Source organism: Schistocerca americana, chromosome 2, assembly GCF_021461395.2.
Source record: "Schistocerca americana isolate TAMUIC-IGC-003095 chromosome 2, iqSchAmer2.1, whole genome shotgun sequence".
Classification (NCBI taxonomy): domain Eukaryota; kingdom Metazoa; phylum Arthropoda; class Insecta; order Orthoptera; family Acrididae; genus Schistocerca; species Schistocerca americana.
In genome coordinates, this window is record NC_060120.1 from 33,781,369 (window position 1) to 33,804,362 (window position 22,994).

The 22,994-nt window shown below is 39.1% G+C and overlaps 1 protein-coding gene across 4 annotated transcripts in view; it reads right to left on the minus strand.

The window, feature by feature from the left end:
- The window catches only part of LOC124594861 (glutaminyl-peptide cyclotransferase-like), a 75,692-nt gene that overhangs the window by 28,272 nt on the left and 24,426 nt on the right, over nt 1-22,994 (minus strand). For all 4 annotated transcript variants that reach the window (XM_047133324.1, XM_047133328.1, XM_047133325.1 and 1 more), the window contains one exon: nt 18,289-18,561. In XM_047133324.1, coding sequence (XP_046989280.1) covers nt 18,289-18,561 — 273 coding nt within the window. The remainder of the gene's footprint in view (nt 1-18,288; nt 18,562-22,994) is intronic.

Here is a 22,994-nt window from a genome sequence, read left to right on the forward strand (position 1 = left end):
TGTTTATACAAGTGGTTCTCTTTTCTCCAAAGGTCTCTCTAATTTTCCTGTAGGCAGCATCTATCTTACCCCTAGTAAGATAAGCCTCTACATCCTTACATTTGTCCTCTAGCCATCCCTGCTTAGCCATTGTGCACTTCATGTCGATCTCATTTTTGAGACATTTGTATTCCTTTTTGCCTGCTTCATTTACTACATTTGTATATTTTCTCCTTTCATCAATTAAATTCAATATTTCTTCTGTTACCCAAGGATTTCTACTAGCCCTCGTCTTTTTACCTACTTGGTCCTCTGCTGCCTTCACTACTTCATCCCTCAAAGCTACCCATTCTTCGTCTACTGTATTTCTTTCCCCCATTCCTGTCAATTGTTCCCTTATGCTCTCCCAGAAACTCTGTACAACCTCTGGTTCTTTCAGTTTATCCAGCTCCCATCTCCTTAAATTCCCACCTTTTTGCAGTTTCGTCAGTTATAATCTACAGGTCATAACCAATAGATTGTGGTCAGAGTCCACATCTGCTCCTGGAAATGTCTTACAATTTAAAACCTGGTTCCTAAATCTCTGTCTTACCATTATATAATCTATCTCAAACCTGTCAGTATATCCAGGCTTCTTCCATGTATACAGCCTTCTTTTATGATTCTTGAACCAAGTGTTAGCTATGATTAAGTTGTGCTCTGTGCAAAATTCTACCAGGCGGCTTCCTCTTTAATTTCTTAGCCCCAATCCATATTCACCAACTACGTATCCTTCTCTCCCTTTTCCTACTACCAAATTCCAGTCACCCATGAGTATTAAATTTTCGTCACCCTTCACTAACTGAATAATTTCTTTTATTTCATCATACATTTCTTCAATTTCTTCGTCATCTGCAGAGCTTGTTGGCATATAAACTTGTACTACTGTAGTAGGTGTGGGCTTCGTATCTATCTTGGCCACAATAATGTGTTCACTATGCTGTTTGTAGTAGCTTACCCGTATTCCTATTTTCCTGTTAATTATTGAACCTACTCCTGCATTACCCCTACTTGATTTTGTGTTTATAACCCTGTAGTCACCTGACCAGAAGTCTTGTTCCTCCTGCCACCAAACTTCACTGATTCCCACTATATCTAACTTTAACCTATCCATTTCCCTTTTTAAATTTTCTAACCTACCTGCCCGATTAAGGGATCTGACATTCCACGCTCCGATCCATAGAACGCCAGTTTTCTTACTCCTGATAACGACACCCTCTTGAGTAGTCCCCACCCGGAGATCCGAATGGGGGACTATTTTACCTCCGGAATATTTTACCCAAGAGGACGCCATCATCATTTAATCATACAGTAAAGCTGCATGCCCTCGAGAAAAATTATGGCCGTAGTTTCCCCTTGCTTTCAGCCGTTCGCAGTACCAGCACAGCAAGGCCGTTTTGGTTATTGTTACAAGGCCAGATCAGTCAATCATCCAGACTGTTGCCCTTGCAACTACTGAAAAGGCTGCTGCCCCTCTTCAGGAACCACACGTTTGTCTGGCCTCTCAACAGATACCCCTCCTTTGTGGTTGCACCTACGGTACGGCTATCTGTATCACTGAGGCACGCAAGCCTCCCCACCAACGGCAAGGTCCATGGTTCATGGGGGGGGGGGGGGGTCTTTGCATGTTGTTGTTGTTGTTGTTGTTGTGGTCTTCAGTCCTGAGACTGGTTTGATGCAGCTCTCCATGCTACTCTATCCTGTGCAAGCTTCTTCATCTCCCAGTACCTACTGCAACCTACATCCTTCTGAATCTGCTTAGTGTATTCATCTCTTGGTCTCCCTCTACGATTTTTACCCTCCACGGTGCCCTCCAATGCTAAATTTGTGATCCCTCGATGCCTCAAAACATGTCCTACCAACCGATCCCTTCTTCTAGTCAAGTTGTGCCACAAACTTCTCTTCTCCCCAATCCTATTCAATACCTCCTCATTAGTTACGTGATCTACCCACCTTATCTTCAGCATTCTTCTGTAGCACCACATTTCGAAAGCTTCTATTCTCTTCTTGTCCAAACTAGTTATCGTCCATGTTTCACTTCCATACATGGCTACACTCCAGACAAACACTTTCAGAAACGACTTCCTGACACTTAAATCTATACTCGATGTTAACAAATTTCTCTTCTTGAGAAATGCTTTCCTTGCCATTGCCAGTCTACATTTTATATCCTCTCTACTTTGACCACCATCAGTTATTTTGCTCCCCAAATAGCAAAACTCCTTTACTACTTTAAGTGTCTGATTTCCTAATCTAATTCCCTCAGCATCACCCGATTTAATTTGACTACATTCCATTATCCTCGTTTTGCTTTTGTTGATGTTCATCTTATATCCTCCTTTCAAGACACTGTCCATTCTGTTCAACTCCTCTTCCAAGTCCTTTGCTGTCTCTGACAGAATTACAATGTCATCGGCGAACCTCAAAGTTTTTACTTCTTCTCCATGAATTTTAATACCTACTCCCAATTTTTCTTTTGTTTCCTTTACTGCTTGCTCAATATACAGATTGAATAACATCGGGGAGAGGCTACAACCCTGTTTCACTCCTTTCCCAACCACTGCTTCCCTTTCATGCCCCTCGACTCTTATAACTGCCATCTGGTCTCTGTACAAATTGTAAATAGCCTTTCGCTCCCTGTATTTTACCCCTGCCACCTTCAGAACTTGAAAGAGAGTATTCCAGTTAACATTGTCAAAAGCTTTCTCTAAGTCTACAAATGCTAGAAACGTAGGATTGCCTTTTCTTAATCTTTCTTCTAAGATAAGTCGTAAGGTCAGTATTGCCTCACGTGTTCCAACATTTCTACGGAATCCAAACTGATCTTCCCCGAGGTCGGCTTCTATCAGTTTTTCCATTCGTCTGTAAAGAACTCGCGTTAGCATTTTGCAGCTGTGACTTATTAAACTGATAGTTCGGTGTATGTAGTCAAAACTGATTTGTTTGTCGACTGTAGAGTTGTCAGTGTATACAACTCTTGAACCCAGATATTTATCAACGGCAACCTGTGTGAGGATCTTCGACTATCTTACATCTTCAGTGTACCAGATGTTGACTGATTCTAGGCACAATACTTTTTTGCTTCATATCGCACTGCTCTACTAAAGAAGTAGCAACATTCCTCAAAAACGGAATAACAATTTATTATTTCTTCATAAACATAGACAAATACAGTAAAGTAGGACTGACCAACCTCGTTCTCACACGAGAAACAATTGAATTTTTTGTTGACATTCTGGTCAGCTCTACGTTCCAGTCTTCAGTGTTCTTTGGGAGCTGCACATGGCCTGGAGTCCCTTTGCTGCTACTTGCAATGACGTCAGGGGCAACCCGACTGCTCTCCGCACTGCAAGGAGCTTGAAAGGAATACCTCCAGGATACACGTCTTGGGGACATATGCAACCGCTGCCTGACAAGAGGTGACAGTGTGGGAAGTTGGGGTTCAGAACAGAGACACTGTGCGTGAACTGCTTTTGTGACTGAAGTCCTGGGTCTCTGTTCAGGGAGATGAATCTCTCTACCAGGAAAATGGACAAAGTAGTTCGGATGTTCACGGGAGGAGCTAATGTGTGTCAAATAGTTGAGCAACAGCCATGCCTGACCTGCAGTGGAGGGATCCAGCCTTTGTGAGTGGGATGTATACCAGACCGGTCCGAAAGACTGCGTTAATCCGTGAAATTGTAGGGTGGTCTGCATCCCAGCTGGTGTTACTGAGACAGTGAAGAGTGTTAAGACGTGGCCAGCACATTCCCTTAAGTTGGCAAATATGGGGAAGACACATCAACAGGCCATTGAAGACCAGTTCCGAAAAACGATAAGGCTCCACCACATTGAGCAACTGGTCACTGACAAAGAGTTCTGGTTATGGATGGGCAATACAATGGCAAGGGAAGTGCATAACACATCTTGGTCACTGAAAACCAGAAGCCAAGGGCGGGATTAGGACTGTGCCTTTCGCAAGGCTTCCTGCAGTCTGCGTTCAACAATAACCACAGTGGAGGAGCAATAGTAAAAACAAAAATTGTCAGCAATCAGGGAGGGTGACACTGTAGACCCCACAGCTGCCACTAGACGATTTGTCATCACTAGAGAAAAGGCACACAAAATAAACAGCCCTGCAGAATCTCATTCTGTTGTATATGGGGGTACTGTGGGAAGCACTGACTCGAACCTGGAAAGTGCGGTATGACAAGAAGTTCTGGACAAAAATTGGGAGTGGGCTCCTGGGACCCCACTCAAGTATGGCAAGGAGGATGTGATGAAGCTATGTGGTGTCATAAGCCATTTGAAAATCAAAGGCAACAGTGATAAGGGTGTGGAAATCGGAAAAAGTTGACACAGTAACACACTCCAGGCAGACCAAGTTGTCAGCAGTAGAATGGCCTTGGCAAAAACCACCCTTGGATGGAGCTAAAAGACTCCGAGAATCGGCATCAATACAGCTGCTGGCCCACCATACAACTGAGCGACTTACAAAGAACATTACTGAGACTAATCAGGTGACAGCTGTCCATCTCATGGGTGTGTTTACCCAGTTTCAGTAATGAGAATGACCACACTTTTTCACCACTGGGATGGGAACTTATCCTCACACCATATTTGGGTGAAAATAATAAGGACACGAGTTGGTAATCCACAGGTAGGTAACTGAGCATTTGACATGGAGTCACATCCGGGCAAAGGGCTAAGACACTGACGAACTGAATTCCCTCTCACTGAACAGGGCATTGTATGGCTCCAGGTGATGTGTAGTCAAAGGTAAGTAAATTCGCTCCACCTACTGTTTGAGGACATGAAATGCAGGCTGACGTTTCTCAGACACAGAGGCTCGAGAATAATAGACAGCTTCTGGGTCTATACAGACACCACCACTTAGGGAGACATCAGGTACACATGTGATGGGTTGATGTCCATAGAGGCATCAAACCCTTACCCAAACATTTGAGGAGGGGTAAGTGGTCCAATAGTCATTTTATTAGGTGGCAGAGCTGGGCAAGGAGCCATTTAAAGGCAGTGAGGGCTCCATCAATGGATGTTGCTTATGGCATTGGAGAGCTATTGGCAATCTCTAATGGCCACAGTGATTTCTGAAGTCTACCAAGATACCCAAGATACTGACTTCGATCAGGAGGATCCCAAGGAATAGGGAATCCCTAAATCTGATGCTGACAGAGTGGCTGCTGTTGTGCACTGGACAGACAGATGTATCAATACTTCCACATGGCAGGATATAAAGGGCAATGGAAGAGCCAAATGTATCCCAGTCAGCATTGTTGAATGCCCATCTGAGTGTAAACAGTTTTTCATTAATGTCATGCAGAGTAATGATCCAAACAGTGAAGGTGAGATATCTGTGAGTCTGGAGAATAAGGGTGGAAACTTTTTGAAGTTTGTATGGGACCAGATTGATGCTAACCTAGATAAAGGTGCATTCTGAAATAAAATAGCTGTGGTTAGTCAGAATTTGTATCCCAATTGGTGGAATGAAGTTGAAAGAAGATCTAACCAGGAAGCGTAATTTTGACGGCAATGTGTTCTGTGTTCCTTCTGTAACAAGTGATGTTAGTTGCGGCATGGAATCTATCCACTATGTTCAATCTGTACCTCACAACATGAGTAATCAAAGTAATATTATGATACTCGTAAAGTTGATAAAACTTTGTGAAGACTGTGAATGGAGCATTTGATGAAATTGAAAGTGATCTTTTGCATGAAGTGTCTGACAACAGAGACGATGATTTGGATTTTGAGTGTCCTTACATTAAAATTAAGATTTATCAGTGGGATGGCAACATTTTGATTGATACAGGTAGCCTGATTTGTAGTATATCTGAATAACTTAGTGACAAGGTCAGGTGTTGTAAGAATTTAGTGGAAATGCCCATTGTATGTGTAAAGAGATAAGAGGAGCTACAGGTAAGCAAAGCAAATTGGTAAAATCTCAGGTACTTTTAGTATAGAAGACAAGACCTTTAAACATGGATGCCTAGTGATCCCTAGTATGGAAGAAAATATAATTTTGGTTTGGATTGGTTAGTGAAAGTCGAGGCTTGCTTTGCACAGAGTGCTAAAGAATTGCTTATTTTGAAACCTAAAAGTAATACTTGTGTGAGAACTAACTTCTTTATTTTAAACTGTGGGAAAAATTGTAACTATTTGCAAAACATTGTGAACCAAGGTGAGTACAAAATGTTTTGTGACAATATAAATTTTGATGAGACTGAGGATCAGGATTTTGAAAGTGTAGTAGATTCTAAATTGAGGGAAACTAAATCTCTTAATTACCACAAAAGGAACAACTTAGAAATTTGTTATAGGAGTTTAGAAATGTCTTCAGTGAACCAGGGAAAGTGAAAGGCTATCAGTGCATCATGCTTTCCCTTAGTGATCATCAACTTTCTTTCTCAAGCTATATAGTATACCATTTTCAAAAGGAAAGGCGTTGAGAAAGAAATTCAGAAAATGGAAACATGGGGAGTAAGTGAGAAAAGTAGGAGTGCTTACAATAATCCATTGGTTGTGGTAAGTAAGAGAAATGGTGGAGTGAGAATTATTTTGGACATCTTAATAAGTTTCTTATCAGAGAGAATGACCATCCTGAGAACATGGACGAGCTGTTACACAAATTTGATTATGTAAAATTCATGTGTAATTTCGACTTGACTTCTGGATTTCACCAGATTCCACTTGAAATTAATTGTAGAAAGTATACTGCATTTTTGTATGGAATTAAGTGTTTTCAATACTAAGTGATGTCATTTGGGCTAAATGTATCTGTAGCTGAATTCATAAGAGCTGGATTCTGTTTTGGGAAGTGAAGCAAGTCCAAAATTAATCATATATGTTGATGACATTCTGGTCACTGAAAGGACATAAGAACAACATTTGGATCCGTTAAGAGATGTGTTTCCAAAAGTGAAATCAGGAGGTAAGGAGGTATGACTTTGAAAATAGGTAAGTGTAAATTTGGTGTGGAAGAAGTAAAATTTTTAGGACATGCGGCCAAGCTTTGAATGCTTCTTGCCTGTGTGAACTCTTGAAGAAGAATACTGTTCGGGATTGGAATCAGGAATCTCAGCATGCTTTTGATGAGATCAAAGGACAGTTGCATCAACGCCAGATATTGTTCAGACTGGATTTGTCTCTTCCTTTTTGTATTATGACATACGGTAGTGATGTTGGTTTGGGTGCTCATTTATTTCAGGAGGTTGAAGTTGAAGATGTTACTGAACATAGATCACGTGCATTTGCTAGTAGAGTATTGCAGAAGATTGAAAAGACATACACTGAGAAATAACTTTCGGCTATACATTGGGCATTCAACAAGTTTAAGAATTATCCATACTGATCAGGCATCATCCATACTGATCAGAAAGCATTATGTTATTTCCAGGAATGTAAGCTGTATCAAAACCGAATTATTCGCTGGGTCTTGTTTTTAAAGCAATTCATTTATGAAATCAGATACATTATGGGTACAGACAATGTAGTTGCTGATGCTTTTGGGAGTGGATCATCTAACAATTTTGGAGAAGGAGAGAAAGAGTTTAAAATTATGTACTCGAGAAGTGTAAAAGAGGAAAAAAAAGTGAGCTTGAAAATTTGTAACGACATCCACAGGTATCAAAATCATGATTAAAATTGGAAACTGGTTAAGAGCATGTTGGGTAAGAAAGAAGGAGAAAAGTCTGAACAATATTATAAGGTACACAGGAGTATTTTATTCAGGAGACATAAGACTGACTCAGATGATTGGAAACTGTGATGGTCGGAACAATGTATTGATACTTTAATTACTTATACACATGAGAGTTTTGGTCATTGTGGATCAACCAAATGATCACAAAAGATTCAGGAAAACATCTATTTCCATAACACAGGAAGGAGAGTCAAGAAGATTGTCAGCTGTGACAGATGTCAAAGAGTGAAGGTAAGTAAACAAACAAAGTAGAGGTCAAATACAAAACACACTGCCTAATAGTAATCTAGGCCTCGTGTCTGTGGATGTCTATGGACCTTTGTCTAAGTCTAAGAATGGATTTTGTTATGTTTTTGTGGTGACTGATGTGCCTCCGAAGTTCATAAAGCAGTTTCCTCTTAAGAAAACTACGTTTGGAAACACTTATTTTTGTAAGGTGGGTATTCTTAAAACATCTTACAATGGCTTTCAGTACACATCACAAGCTTGGAAAGATTTTGTTGATCATGCAAAAATAAGGCATATTCTAACTTGTGTACCATCCATTGAGTAATCCTGCAGAAAGATATTTGAGAGAAAATTGGAAGACTGATTAGAACATATTTTGGTAAGAATCATACCAGTTGGATAGATTATGTCAGTGATTTTGAGGATATAATAACAGCTTACAACATTTTTCAATGGGTGTTTCATCATTTGAAATCATGTTCAATCACAGACCAACTAACTTTATTTCTAAGAATATTGTCCACTATGTAAAATTCCATCACTGCAAGAGAGCGAAGAGTGTGCCATGGAGACAATGAAAAAGCAGGGCGACAGGAGAAAGCAGACACATGATGGTAGAGGCAGATTTTGTAATTTTGAGGTAGATCATTTTGTGTTTGGTGAAAGCCAAGGAGAGAAATCTAAACTGTTGACATCTGAGATAAAGAAATACGATCATTCGAAATTCTTGAAAATTCGCATCCTAATTCATACAGACTTGTGTATCCTAAATCTAAGATGTTGTTTGGATTATGCAATATCACTGAACTGGAAGCTTATAGACATGATCCATAAGTATCTTTTTTTTCCTTTCTCCATTGTCAGGAATGTAGTATGCAAGATGATGCGATTTCTTAAGTTCTGTTTTATCTATTGACTGAGTCTATCCCACACTATATTTGCAGGTTCAAAGAACATGTAATTCTGTTATGTAATAGATTTGTGCTTTAGATTTTGATACATATATGCCATATGATATGACTATTTTGGGTAGATCCTTCTACAATTTTGAAATGTGACAATGTGATTACATATATAGTGATAGATTTCTAATTTTAAAATGCTATTAGTGTTAAATATTATTATTATTCTTGTGTACTCCGCAGAAAATGATTTAATTTAATTGTCAGGAACAATTTTGCGTGAAGTCATGGGTGTTGCGGTAAATTGAGGGAAGACTCGTTTTATTCATTTGTACTGTAAATATTAGGAATAGTATCTTGCAATTTCACACATGCAAACCAAACACATGTGTATGTTAAACACAGAATTCTTATGTCAGTACACTGTGGACTATGGTCCATACCTCATGTTGTAGGTATTTGTCGGATGCTGTGTCAGTGCAGTCCAACTTGTCTTGCTTGTGTACATAATGTCTTTTAATCTGCTAATTGCTAAGTTAATGTTAGTTTGAGATATCTTTAGTATACACGTGTACAATACCTTACTAATTTTTTTTATTGCATTTAATTCTGTTTATTAATGTACCATGTGTGTGAACATTTTTGTAATCCATTCTGACATAAACCCCGAACACTAATTTTTTCAATATAAGATATGCAAAACATATGCCATGTGATGACAGGGTGGTATTGAATAGCACACTTAGTACATTAAACAATGTATCAAGATTCGACACGAAAGCTAGACAGGAAGTTACCTATCCACTGGAGTGTGTGATGGGAAATCTAGGGAAAAATCTAAAACATGTGGGTGGATCCATTCCCACACTCCTGTAAGGCTGCACCCTCATTGGTCCCGTTGAATTTCAAGAGGTCATAGGTGCTAGGCAATGTACACAAGCATTTGTCAACTACATCAGTCTTGTGACTGAAACTTGTAAATTGTTAGCCAAGAAATTGTTCTATATGCAAAATTCTTATATCTAATGAATTTCAAGGAACTATTTGTTTAGAAAAGAAGTCACTGCTATGGACAGTGTTATTCCATATACATGTAGGGATTACCTTCCGAATACAGTACCTAACTTTAAATCTTGTTTGACTTGAGTATAATGCTGTGAAAGGTTGATGTAATATGACTGATGATTTGTTATGTTCAACACAAATGTGAAAACTTAAAAAGTTCAGGAGTACGTTCTATGAACCACACTCCAAATAATTATCAAAATCTGATAAAATTAGGCACTGTTAGATTATTAGTTATATATTTCAATGAATTTTCTTGTATCAACATTCAATACTTTTTTAATCAATTTTAAACGAATCTTCTAGGTTTCTATGCACACTGGTTAGTTTGTATGAACAATTAGCAAATAGTGTGGAAGACATTTATGTTTGTGATCATGAATTGTGTATAGACTGTATAACAAGATGTATACATTTCTGACTCCATACACTGATTTTTGTCCTCATGCTACTCAATTATGTCATCATTCCAAGCAATTGATGACTCTCATTATATGTATTTATCCTATGTACTGCATTATTGTATCTCATTGGAACTTGAGTTGTGTTCAAACCCATGCTTAAATCTGTTTTGGGTACCCCTGGTCATCGGGACTGTGTGCGTGTACTCAAGGAGAGTGAGCAACTACTGATTGAGGCTAGATGCTTCCTCTTATTATTCTTTACATATGATTGAACATACTGATACATGATTATGAACATTATTCATTTTGCTGTGTTTAGACATTTCTGCTGGTGTGTACCTGATGTGGTTTAGATTCATGGGTTGGTCCCCACATCGTAAACATAGGCCCTAATATTTTTCCATTATTTTCTCTTTTCATGAGTCAACATATCCTGACTGATTTTGTGCTATACGTCTACTTGTGACTGAGTGTATTCTTCTGGTCAGTACTCGTATTTGAGTTTTTCGAGTCGGCTCACTCATCGTACTCTTAGGCTCTGAATTTTTTTTCTTCTCTATTGGTGATTTTGAAGGTGTGACTTTATATATGTAAACTTGCAATTTGTAATTCTAGTACTTAACATTGCCTCTGCACTTATATCTATAGTTTAGTGCTGTAATGTTGTAGTTTTGTCTTTGTATCATTTGTTTTTGGACAGAATGTTTCACAGATATGAAAATTTGAATGTCATGTACTCATATATGTATAGATTATGACTTGTATAGTAGATATTTTCTTACTTTTTCTATAATATTTTATGTATCAGATACTCCTATACATCTGAATTCTACTTTATGATTGTACTTGTGATATGTTCATTTACATTAGGTTGTTATGGTAACATTTTTCTATAGTACTTTATTATTCATTTTTACATGACATTAACAGACACTTAAACCTTATTCATTGCAATACTGAAAGAGACTTAAAGATTACACTAGATTAGACCATTCTGTACGAAGCTATGTTAGAGCAACTTAATGTCAGTTTTGTCTGTAATTTTGGAAATTGTTACCATATGTTAATTTTTCCATTTCAGGTTTCACACTTATTTGGACTATAGACAGATTGTAAAGAAGAGCTCTGTCTGTTGTAATCAGAAATTTATCATATGCTATATATTTCCGTGTATACCTTTTGCAGTACTTCATAAGCCAACCTATACTTATGTTCATAGGGAAGTGATGACCATACAACCTAAAATTTTCTTGTAATTTCAGAATTTAACTTTGACAATCTGTATTCTATATTTTGGCATAATTTCGTACACCATTTGGCAAACCTTATAGTAGGTCACAAAATACTGTGAACACACTGTTTCCATATTATGTGAGGGGGATGTTGTAAGGGGACATCCTCCTCGAGCATTACTTTTCCTCAACAGCAGTTACCAATACCAGTATTATTTTTCATATTCTGGACAGATCAATATTATCTCACTTGCTTTTCTGAAAACTTTCGTATAAATTTATAAGTAGTATGTTATATTTCAAGCTAATTTTTTTTGGAGAAAGTGTTGCTTTGTGGAATGTTTTAGTTTCGATGTTATAATCGATAAGTACTAGTTCTGATATATAGTTAAAATTATTTTTTTAGAAATATATGAAATTACAAATTATTGACACACTTAAAATTTTATTATTAATTGTGCAACAATGTAGTGTTTACTATGTTTATTTCTGGATTCATTTATGAAATAATAATCAAAATTATTAGGAATTCATTTGTTAAGAAAAACTGTAAATCCTTTGGAATATTGTTATTTCTGCAGAGTGGAAGAGTGGTAATCATGTCTCTGTCGTGATCAGATTTATTTTTGCATTTTTGTGTGAACACTGTAATTTCGGCTTCATTAACGTGAAAAATCAAAATACTGTATGATATACTAATATGTGAGAAAATATATCTACGTAAAAAAATGCTGCAACAATAATGTTAAAATTTATTTAGTTCAATCCAAACATGAGGACCAGATGTGACATTTTCAGCCTCAAGATTCAGACCCCGAGACAAGAACTGGAGCCATCTCAACATGACAAGCTAAGTAAACTAGAATGATTATTGGAATCTCTGCTCCTCTCAAGTCTTCAGTCTTCATAAAAGACATTGTGTAATGTGGACTATAAATGGAAGTAGGGAGTAGGGCATAGATTACTGGCCCCTGGGGGGAGGGGGCAGTGCGGTGCATCTCAAGATGGGAAGGAAGAGGAACAAGTGTTGAGGAGATGTTTTCCCACGCCCTCTGTTGCACTCACACCACCCTTCTATTTTTCTACTCCATGCCATGTTGTTCACAATAACCTTTATAGATTTTCTCATGTCAAAATTACTCCAAATTTTATTAACACAGCAAAACAGGAAGTTCTTGATAAAATATAAATATTTAAGGAGTACAGATAACAAATCATCGAATACTTTACTATGGTACCAGTGAGCTCACTCTGGTTGCAGTCATGGTGTGTTTATTTAGGTAATTAACTGTTTATCTATCCACAAATTATTTTATTAAATTGAGAATATCAAGCAGAGCCTCACAGCACATCTACAGAATGATAAAGATAATGTTGTTAGCAATCGACACAAACTTGAGAGTAACAGATACATTCACGAAACAAAAACAGGATGAAAAATGAGCTGCTCTACCCACTACTGAAACTAATTTATGCACAGAAAAAGATGAAATACGTAACTACAAAGTCTGACAATCTACGCATTAAAGCAGATAGCAACAGTGTTTTCAAGTGCAGGCTAAAGTTGTTTTTTCTTAAAACTCCTTCTGTGGCATAGAGGAATTCTTAAATGGAAATGAGTCAATAAGAAACCTGGAATAAACATCGTCCACATAATCCCAAAAGTAGCTAGAGCTGGTAAAGTGAGAACTCTTGCATAATCAACTTGATTGAGCTCTGTTAGATGACTATCAACTTGGATTTTGTGAAGGTAAGCCATCAGAAAACAGTTCTGACAATGGGACTGATAATGGAAGAAAGATTTTATAAAAATCAAGACACATTCGTAGGAAAATCAAGACACATTGTTCAAGTTAGAAATGACATTCGACAATGTGAAATGGTACAAGATGTCAAAATTCTGAGAAAAATAGAAGTAAGCTACAGGGAAAGGCAGATACTGTACAATGCATAAGAACCAAGAGGGAACAATAAGAATGGATTAACGATGATGAAGTATTCAGATTAAAAAGCGTGTACAACAAGGATGTAGTCTTTTGCCCCTACATATACATCGACATAGATAAAGGGGGAAAAACCTCTCTTACCTGTTCACCTCCTGTCCCACCTTGGTCTACCACTACCCACCACCTCTACAACAACCTCCAAATCTCTCCCACCCCTCTCATACTTGATAAACCCCGCCCCACAGAACTACTACATTTACCCCACACTCAAAAGCTCCCTCTCACTACCACACAGAATCCAAAACCTTTCCTTCAAAAGCCTTAACCCCTCCCAAGTATCGGTCCTTTACAAAGGCCTCAACTTCTGCCCCACTCCCAAATTCAATCATGCAGGTCTTGTTGAAGACCCTCTCCTTCTTCCTGTTCCTACACCCTGGCAATCAGATTCAACTAAACACCAATGCTGAACCCTGTCTGACTTGGTTCACTCCTCCATCTAACCCTGACCCATTCTCAACGCACCCAAATCACTCCCTGTTAACTTTCCGGAATTTCATAACTTTGGACCTTGTCTCACCATCATCCCCCAAATCCCTCTACATGCAAACTAACCTTACAACCACAGAAAGAACCACAATCCACTACCTAAAAACTGATCCCGATTTTATAATCCTACCTACTGACAAAGGCTCCACCACTTTTTTGAACCACGAGAATTACCTGGGACAAGGACTCTGCCCAGTGTCAGATTCATCCACCTACAAAACCCTGCCATAGTGACCCCATTCCAGAAATTCACCAGGATCATTAGTCTCTCCACAGATTCTTAGGCCCACCCTACAACCTCTCCCCAGATTTTCTTTCTCTCTCTCTCTCTCTCTCTCTTCTCTCTCTCTCTCTCCTCTCTCTCTCTCTCTCTCTCTCTCTCCCCCCCCCCCCCCCCCCCCCCTCCCCTCCTATCCCTCACCTCTACCAATCCCCGCACTTCTACCTTCTACATGCTTCCTAAAGTCCATAAACCCAATCACCCAGGGTGACCCATTGTTGCCGGTTACTGTGCCCTCACTGAGAGAACCTCTGCTCTCTTGTACCATCATCTTCAGCCTATTACCCGTAACCTACACTCCCACACAAAGGATACAAACCATTTTCTCAACTAACTCTCCACAGTTCCCTTTCCTTTACCACAGGGTGCCACCTTCCTTTACACTAACATCCCTAATGCCCATAGCCCAGCCACAATCAAACACAATCTTTCCCAATGACTGACCATTTCCAAAACTACAACCTCCTTCCTGGTGACCATGACTGATTATATTCTCACTCACAATTACTCCCCTTTTGAAGGCACCACCCTTAAACAAATCTGAGATACAGCAATGGTCACCCACATGGCACCATCCTATGCCAAACTATTCATGGGGCCATCTACAGGAAACCTTTCTAACCACCCAGAATCCCAAACCATTCACATGGTTGAGATTCACTGATGATATCTTCATGAAATGGATTGAGGGTGAGGACACACTACCCTATTCACATTCCTTCAGAACATCATCTCCCCATTCGCTTCACCTGGTCCTTCTCAACCCAGAAGCCACCTTCCTCAATGTTGAACTCCACCTCAAAGACGGCTACATTAGTACCTTCCCATATCAAACCCACCAACCACCAGCAACACCTCCACTTTGACAGCTTCCACCCATTCCACACCAAGAAGCCCCTTCCATGCAGCCTAACCACCCATGGCCATCACATCTGCAGCGATGAGCAGTCCCCCTCTAAATATACCAAAGGTCTCACTGAGGCCTTCACAAATGGTAATTACCCTCCCAACCTTGTACATAAACAGATCTCCCACACCTTATCTCTCCAGTCACCCCCCACCTCCCCAAGTCCCAACGTTTGGGTGCAAAGCATCCCCCTTGTGTCTCAGTACCACCCAGGACTGGAGCAATTCACATTCTCTGCCAGGGTTTTGACTACCTCTCTTTGTGTCATGAAATGAGGAATGTCCTACCCACTATCCTTCCCACCTCTCTCACAGTGGTAACTGGCCACCCACCAAAACTACACAATATCCTCCACCATTCCTAAATAAGTCCTGCTCCCAACCTCTTGCCTCATGGCTCATATCCTGTAATAGACTTAGATGCAAGACCTGTCCCATATAACCTCCCACCACCACTTACTACCATCCAGTCACAGGCGTCAGCGATCCTACCAAAGGCACGACTGCCCATGAAACCAGTCATGTGAACTAAAAGCTAAGCTGCAACCACTGTGATGCGATCTATGGGGGCATGACTACAAACAAGCTGTCTATCAGCACAGATAGCCACCAACAAACTGTGTCCGAGAGACAGCTGGACCACCCAGTTGCTACGCACACCTACCAGCACAGTGTTCTTCACAGTGTGCCATTTGGATCCTTCCTACCAACACCAGCTTTTCTGAATTGTGTTAAGTGGGAACTCTCCCTGCAATATATATCCTATGTTCCGTAAACCTCTTGGCCTCAGACTTTGTTATTCATTGCCCATCACCCACCTATCCCATTCCCTGATCCCACTCCACCACTATGCAATCTCTAACCCATCAACGAACCCAAAGCATTTTTACTTCTCTCCTTTTCCGCTGCCCCCCCACCTCCCCCTCCCTTCCCCCGCACCCCATGGCCCTGCCCACTGTCTAACCACCCAACTGCACCTAGCTGACCTACCCTCCCTCCACCTTGTCCCTGTATGCTCCCACAAGCAGCATTTTAGTGTCCCCCATCCTACCCAGCTATCCTACACCCTCTGCCCACCATAGACTCATCCTTATCCCCACCACCCAGATTGCTTCTCCAATCATGCGCAGCTCTCTGCAGTCTGGCATGGACACCCAGAGACAGTGGTTGTGGTTTCTTTGTGTGTGTGTGTGTGTGTGTGTGTGTGTGTGTGTGTGTTACTTGTTTGACAGTCATTTTGTTGTGCCGATCTACGATTCAACATCACCACTATCCTCTCCATAATACTGTCATTATTCCATCCTGGAGTTTCCATTGTTCGAAATGAAAGTGGAATTTAAAATACACGGTAAAAGGATATCAATGATAAGATTCCCTGATGACACTGCCGTCCTTAGTAAAAGTGGATAGGAATTACAGGACCTGTTCAATGGAGTGAACAACCTAATGAGTACAGAACATGAACTGAGAATAAACTGTAGAAAGACGAGAGTACTGAGGAGTATCAGAAATGAGATCAGTGGTAAACTTAACATAAAATGTCAAGGAATTCTGAAATCATGGAAGCATACCAACACACGGCAGACAAAGCAAGGCGAACCTAAAAAGCAGATAAGCTCGGGCAAAAGGGCATTCCTGATCAAAAGAAGTCTGCTAGTATCAAACACCTGCCATAATTTGAGGAAGAAATTTCTGAGAAGGTGTGTTTGAAGTACAGCACTGCTTGGTAGTGAATCATGGACAGTGAGAAAATCAGGAAAGAAGAAAATCGAAACATGTAAGGTGTGGTGCCTTAGAAGGATGTTGAAAATTAGGCAGAGGATAAGATATGGAATGAGGTGGTTCTCCACAGAGTGGCAAATAAAGGAACATATGGGAAATACTACCCAGAAGAGGGAGAGCATAATGAAACGTGTGAATGTTCCACCTACTTTTGAATGTGCCCTGTTGTTACCAACAAATCCTTGAGGGAGTATGTACTCTCAAACAGCAAACTTCTCATCCACAATGCTTGAACAATAGTGATGAAAAGTACCTTACCAAAAATTGTGCAATCACTGAGTACCTGCTCACCAGCGACCATAAGTCATTTAAACATCCCATTTTCTGAGAAATTTTACTATCTCATAACCATAATACTTTCATCAAATCACTTCAACATTCATTGCACATTCCGCAGCTATCTAAAGTTACCATCATAATACAAAGCTACCACAATAACCGAGTAGGATCTATCTGTTTGTTTATTCGATGCAAAATAACAAATTTTGGTCACCTTATGGTTGGTTCATTGGTTTAAAAGAGGGGGAAAGAGACCGAACTACGAGGTCATCGGTCCCTTGTTCCTAATAAAACAATGCCTCAAGTGTGAGAATAAAACAGACAAGACATATAACACAAAAAAAGAAGACCACAAGAATTAAGGAAAGGCAATGAACCCTAAAAGGAACAAAAGTGGAGAAGAAAATAACAGAGAGATGCAAGAAACAGTTAGAAGAGAGTTAAACAAGGAAGCAGATTACAGTGGCTCATTGACCACAGAAATAAAAAGGAAAAGCCAGCCACTCTGCAACACAATAAAAGCTCCACCCTAAGAGCACTGGGGTGGAGGACATAGAGGGACAAAGGACATGCACTAAAACTCATTTGGTCACCTTACGTGTAAGAGCTCTGGTAATCACAATTATTTAAGTTATGCTAAAATGGAGAGAAAGAGAGTTGTGCTGTCATTTTTATATCAGAACTATAAAAATGGCAGCACTGGGACAATGAAAGATTTCCAATATCAATATAACCCACACTGAAGAGGCAATGACAATATTAACTGCAAATAATAATAATCAAATCTAGCCTAGCTTATTGCAGCAAGTTTCATATAAAATTTACTTTTTACTGGTATTATCACACAGAAATGAAGATGAAAACTAAAACCCTGTAACATGACTTAGATAAACAAAGCTTTTTTATTTAAATATTTTTATAGAACCTGGAAAAATTGGAGAATAAAGATATTGACATCAACAGCATCTACATAGTGCTTTGCACTTCAACATCAAACTTACCTTATCTTTTAGTTTTGATAATTGTTTCTGCATGGTATATGCCAAATTTATCATCATCGCACATGGTACTGCTGAATCTGTAGCTCCCAAAAATTCTCCTTCACGAAAATATTTTGAATCATAATGGCATGCTAAAGTCAAGAAACTGTGAGCACTCGGATTCAATCTTGCGATTACATTTTCAAATGTAAGAGAGCCAAATACAGGCGTATTTGCTTTGAACTTGTCAGTTTCTACATCCCAGCCTAGTTTTGTCATAGTCTGCACTAAAAACTGAAAAAGACACTCATTACTCATCAAATCTGTGAATAGGACCATATTACAGATTACATAGATTGAATCTACAAATTACAGCAAGCACTTAAAGACTATTAGGTACCTGCAAATGTGGATGTGCACAACCAAAGCATTTTTAACAGTGAAACACTTACAGTCATTACTTGAAACATAGGCAACCAGCCTCTGGCTGCTTTCAGTATTTCATCAATTAATTTAATCCACAGCCATGGAGCTCAGTCACCATCATCATCGATCAATTAAGTATTTTTTGTTTACTTCTTTTTTATGAATCAGTTTTGATACAAGAACAGTTAAATGGCCAGCACTTTAGAGCACTATTGCTAGATTATTAATAAATGCTGAATTTAAATTTAACAAAGATGGTGCTGCTGCCTGCTGGATTGAGATGGACAATCTTTGGCAGCATTCCCTTCTGGCAGTGTAATAACTACTCCCAACCATAATAATCTCTACTTCTGATGCCAGTGATCTTTCCACAAATATCTATACCTTTTTCCATTCCCTGCCTCAACTTTTTAGTCATGCATAATTACAATATCAAAGCCCACACAGTATTTGTGACATTTAAAATTTTTCCAGGGTACTGATTAACCTAGACCTTATTTAATTGCCTCAGCTCCTTTTGCAAAATCTAATAACTCTGAAAATAACTTCCTGCATCCCATGTCTGAGAATGAGGCCCTTGCTCTTCTACAGTTTGAATAGCAGCTGCAACATCATCTGAGGATGCTACCCAGATATTAGTCCCAACTCTGAGAGCCCAAGAACCCATTATTGTCTTTCGTCTCCCACAACTTCTAACCAGTTTCTTCCAGTTCCACCATCATTGACTTACTCTACCTCCAACAACCTCAAGAACCCATCTTCAGTCCCAATATAATAAAACTATATGCGAACTCTCTACGTTTCACACATTATCTTCAACCTATCTACAAAAAAACTGACTCCCCTGGAATAACCATTGATATATTCGCTTCTTTGTACTTTCACTCATCTGAACAAAGAGTTCTTTTGCTCTCTTCCACTGCTTTTTATGACATATCAGGACTTCAATTAAATCACACAATACAATTTTGAAGAAAGCATATTGCATAAAAATGGAAAGAGCTGAGCAAAAGAGAAGTGCATCAGACATACTACGTAGGATTCTAATGCGTCATCTTCCTACAACATTAAAATTCCTTGACCCATAAGCCACGACAGCTCCAAACATCAAATCTTTGGTATGATGTAGCCATAACATGGCAGTTTTATGGGGGTTTCTGAATTGTGGTTCTCTTAGATACCAGAACATGCATGTCCTTCACTACCTCATTTATGGCATTGTGAATCTCAGCAAGCATTTGCAGCAGCCATTACCAAATGTTTTATGTACTCTGTTTTGCTTTGCGTTAAATGCTATGTGTTGTTTTCTTTTCTTATTTTAAAATGAGTGAAGAACTATCCCAGATCCTCCACGAGGTTCAAATACAACTCCTGCAAGACCAAAGAAGATCGGCTCAAACCAAGTTGCTCCAATTAACATGATTTAAGAAACTGTTAAGTTCCAATATAAGGGCAACAAATCCAGATACTTCAAAACCATTGCAGTATTAAATTCCACAACAGAGTCTAAGTAATTCATATGAGTACGCCCAAGCTAGTTAAGATGGCAGATCTGTATGTAGGATGAATATATGAAATTCTGTACTGATGACACGTCTCTGCAGGCAGTGTTATATGTTCAAGTTTAAAAGAGCCACTACATAATTCAGCCCATATGCTGAGCTTGCTTTCTTCAAGGGTATATGGTAGCACAATAAGACTGCAAATAATGATACATTAAGGGCAAAAGATCCCTATTTTACACAAATATGTTACAGGTTAAATTGCTGCTAGTAGTTAATTTTAAAAGCATACAATCATTATTTTATTACAAAATATGGTATATATATATATATCTATCGTGTGACTTGTTGTGTAATTAATTTATTCATAAGATGATTGCATTCCAGTTCCATAAAGCAAGGAAATAAAGAAAATGCCACTGCTTACATTAGCACAGCTAGATGTAAAAAGAGAACATTTCTACTAACTTCCCCCCCCCCCCCCTCCCTCTCCCATTTTGGATCCAGTTTGTCATTTTTGCTAGACTGCAGTGGCATTTTTCTTTATTTCCTTGCTTTATGGAACTGGAATGCAATCATCTTATGAATAAATTAATTACACAACAAGTCACACGATATATGTATACACCATATTTTATAATAAAATAATGATTGTATGCTTTTAAAATTAACTACTAGCAGCAATTTAACCTGTAACATATTTGTGTAAAATAGGGATCTTTTGCCCTTAATGTATCATTATTTGCAGTCTTATTGTGCTACCATATACCCTTGAAGAAAGCAGGCTCAGCATATCTGCTGAATTATGTAGTGGCTCTCTGCCAGATGAATTATAAACCACAGCACCAGCATTGTACTGAGACAGAGCTGCACTGCTTCAAAATATTGAAATAGTTTCATACTGGACCACCACTAGCTGCTAGAGCATATAATCTTTACTGAACGACTAATTTGGTCAGACAACTACTTGCAAGTAAACATGCATTGCAGCATAAAAGCCTCCTCTACAATGTTTCCTTACAACTATGTGTGTTTCAACTGTGTTGTAAATTTTTTTGGTCCTGTTGCATACAAAAGCAGCTTATGCGTAACACACTGGAGAGGTCAGTTTATATACATACAGGTAGAAAAGTGATTTCTATGCATACATTTTTAAAATTACAAATAGTACGCTTCATACATTTAAATATTTACATAGTACACTTCATAAATATTACTTTAAAGCAAAATATTTGATCATGCAAATATCTGCGACTGAGGAACACATTTATAGAATAAAAATTCCACTTAAGGGTTGCCAGTGATTTCTTAATGTATTGCATGACCAATTTTGAAGCCTTTGAAGCCTAAAGCTTCACCTTCAGGTGCCACCACATAATGATGGGAACATAAATGTGGGGCAGTTGGGCCTGTCATGACACGAGAGTTCACACCCACATAAAGCAAACATATATGAGCATAAGACCAGCAACAACAGTGCACACCTGGACAGCACACCACTAAAGTGACAAAGAGAAAGAAGAAGAAGAAGAAGAAGAAGAAAGTTCAGACAATGAGTTTCACGGATTTTAAAGGTCACCTCAGTTTTATAAACTAACCATTTTTTTAGGCTGGCTTTGGAATCTAATAATAAAAATGGTAAAAATGTTATTCTTTTAACAAACTGCTTAAAAATTGAGGTCAATCTTATAGTCAGTAGCATCATCTAGCCCATAAAATTTGGTAAATTTTCGATGGGATTCACGGTGGGTGATCAACGATGGTCGAATCATTTGCTCGAATTTTCAAGAATGTTCTTCATACTAATTGCTAACAATTGTGGCCCAGTGACATGATATTGTTGTTTGGGAACATGAAGTCTATGAATGGCTGCCAATGGTCTCCACATAGCCAAACATAACTATTTCCAGTCTATGATCAGTTCAATTGGACCACAGCATATTCCATGTGAGCACAGCCTAAACCTTTAGCAAGCAACCACCAACTTGCACAGTGCCTTGTTGGCAACTTTGGTTCGTGGCTTCACGGGGTCTGCGCCACACACAAACCCTACCATCAGCTCTTAGCAACTTAAATTGGGACTCACCTGACCAGGCCACAGTCTTTCATTCTTCCGTTCATTTACAGTCCAACTGATCTGGTCACAAGTCCAGGAGAGGCACTGCAGGTGATATTACGCTGTTAGCAAAAGCACTCCCATCAGTCACCTGCTGCTGTAGTACATTAATGCCACACTCTCGTAACGGATATATTTGTCATACATTCCACGTTGATTTTTGTTGTTATTTCACACAGTGTTGCTTTCTGTTAGTACTGACAGCTCTAAACAAACCCTGCTGCTCTCTGTCGTTAAGTGTAGGCATGCACAGGAAAATTAAGAGTTCAGACATACAAGGCAGTCATAATGACGGAAGCCCAGCTACAGCAATGGCGGATGCAACCACTGCCTTTTCCTTCATATGATGAAACCATCAAGGAATGGGATTTGTATGAAAAAATTATCTGCCAGCACTTTGTAGCTTTTAAGGTAAGAGATCCCGACACCATCAATTCACTTTTTCTCTCAAGGGTCATGCTTCAAATGTATAAACTGCTTGGTAAATTAGGACTGTTGAGAGAGACTAGAGCATTAACTTTTGACGAAATTTGTACAGTCCTCAGTGCGTATTAAAAGCAGCATTATCATGTTGTTTTGGCACGGGCAGAATTTTATCAGTGTACGAAGTTTCCTAACTAGTCATACAGGGTGTGGGCAGCTGATCTCCACAGGCTTAGAAAATGCCATTTTGTGATGGCAAA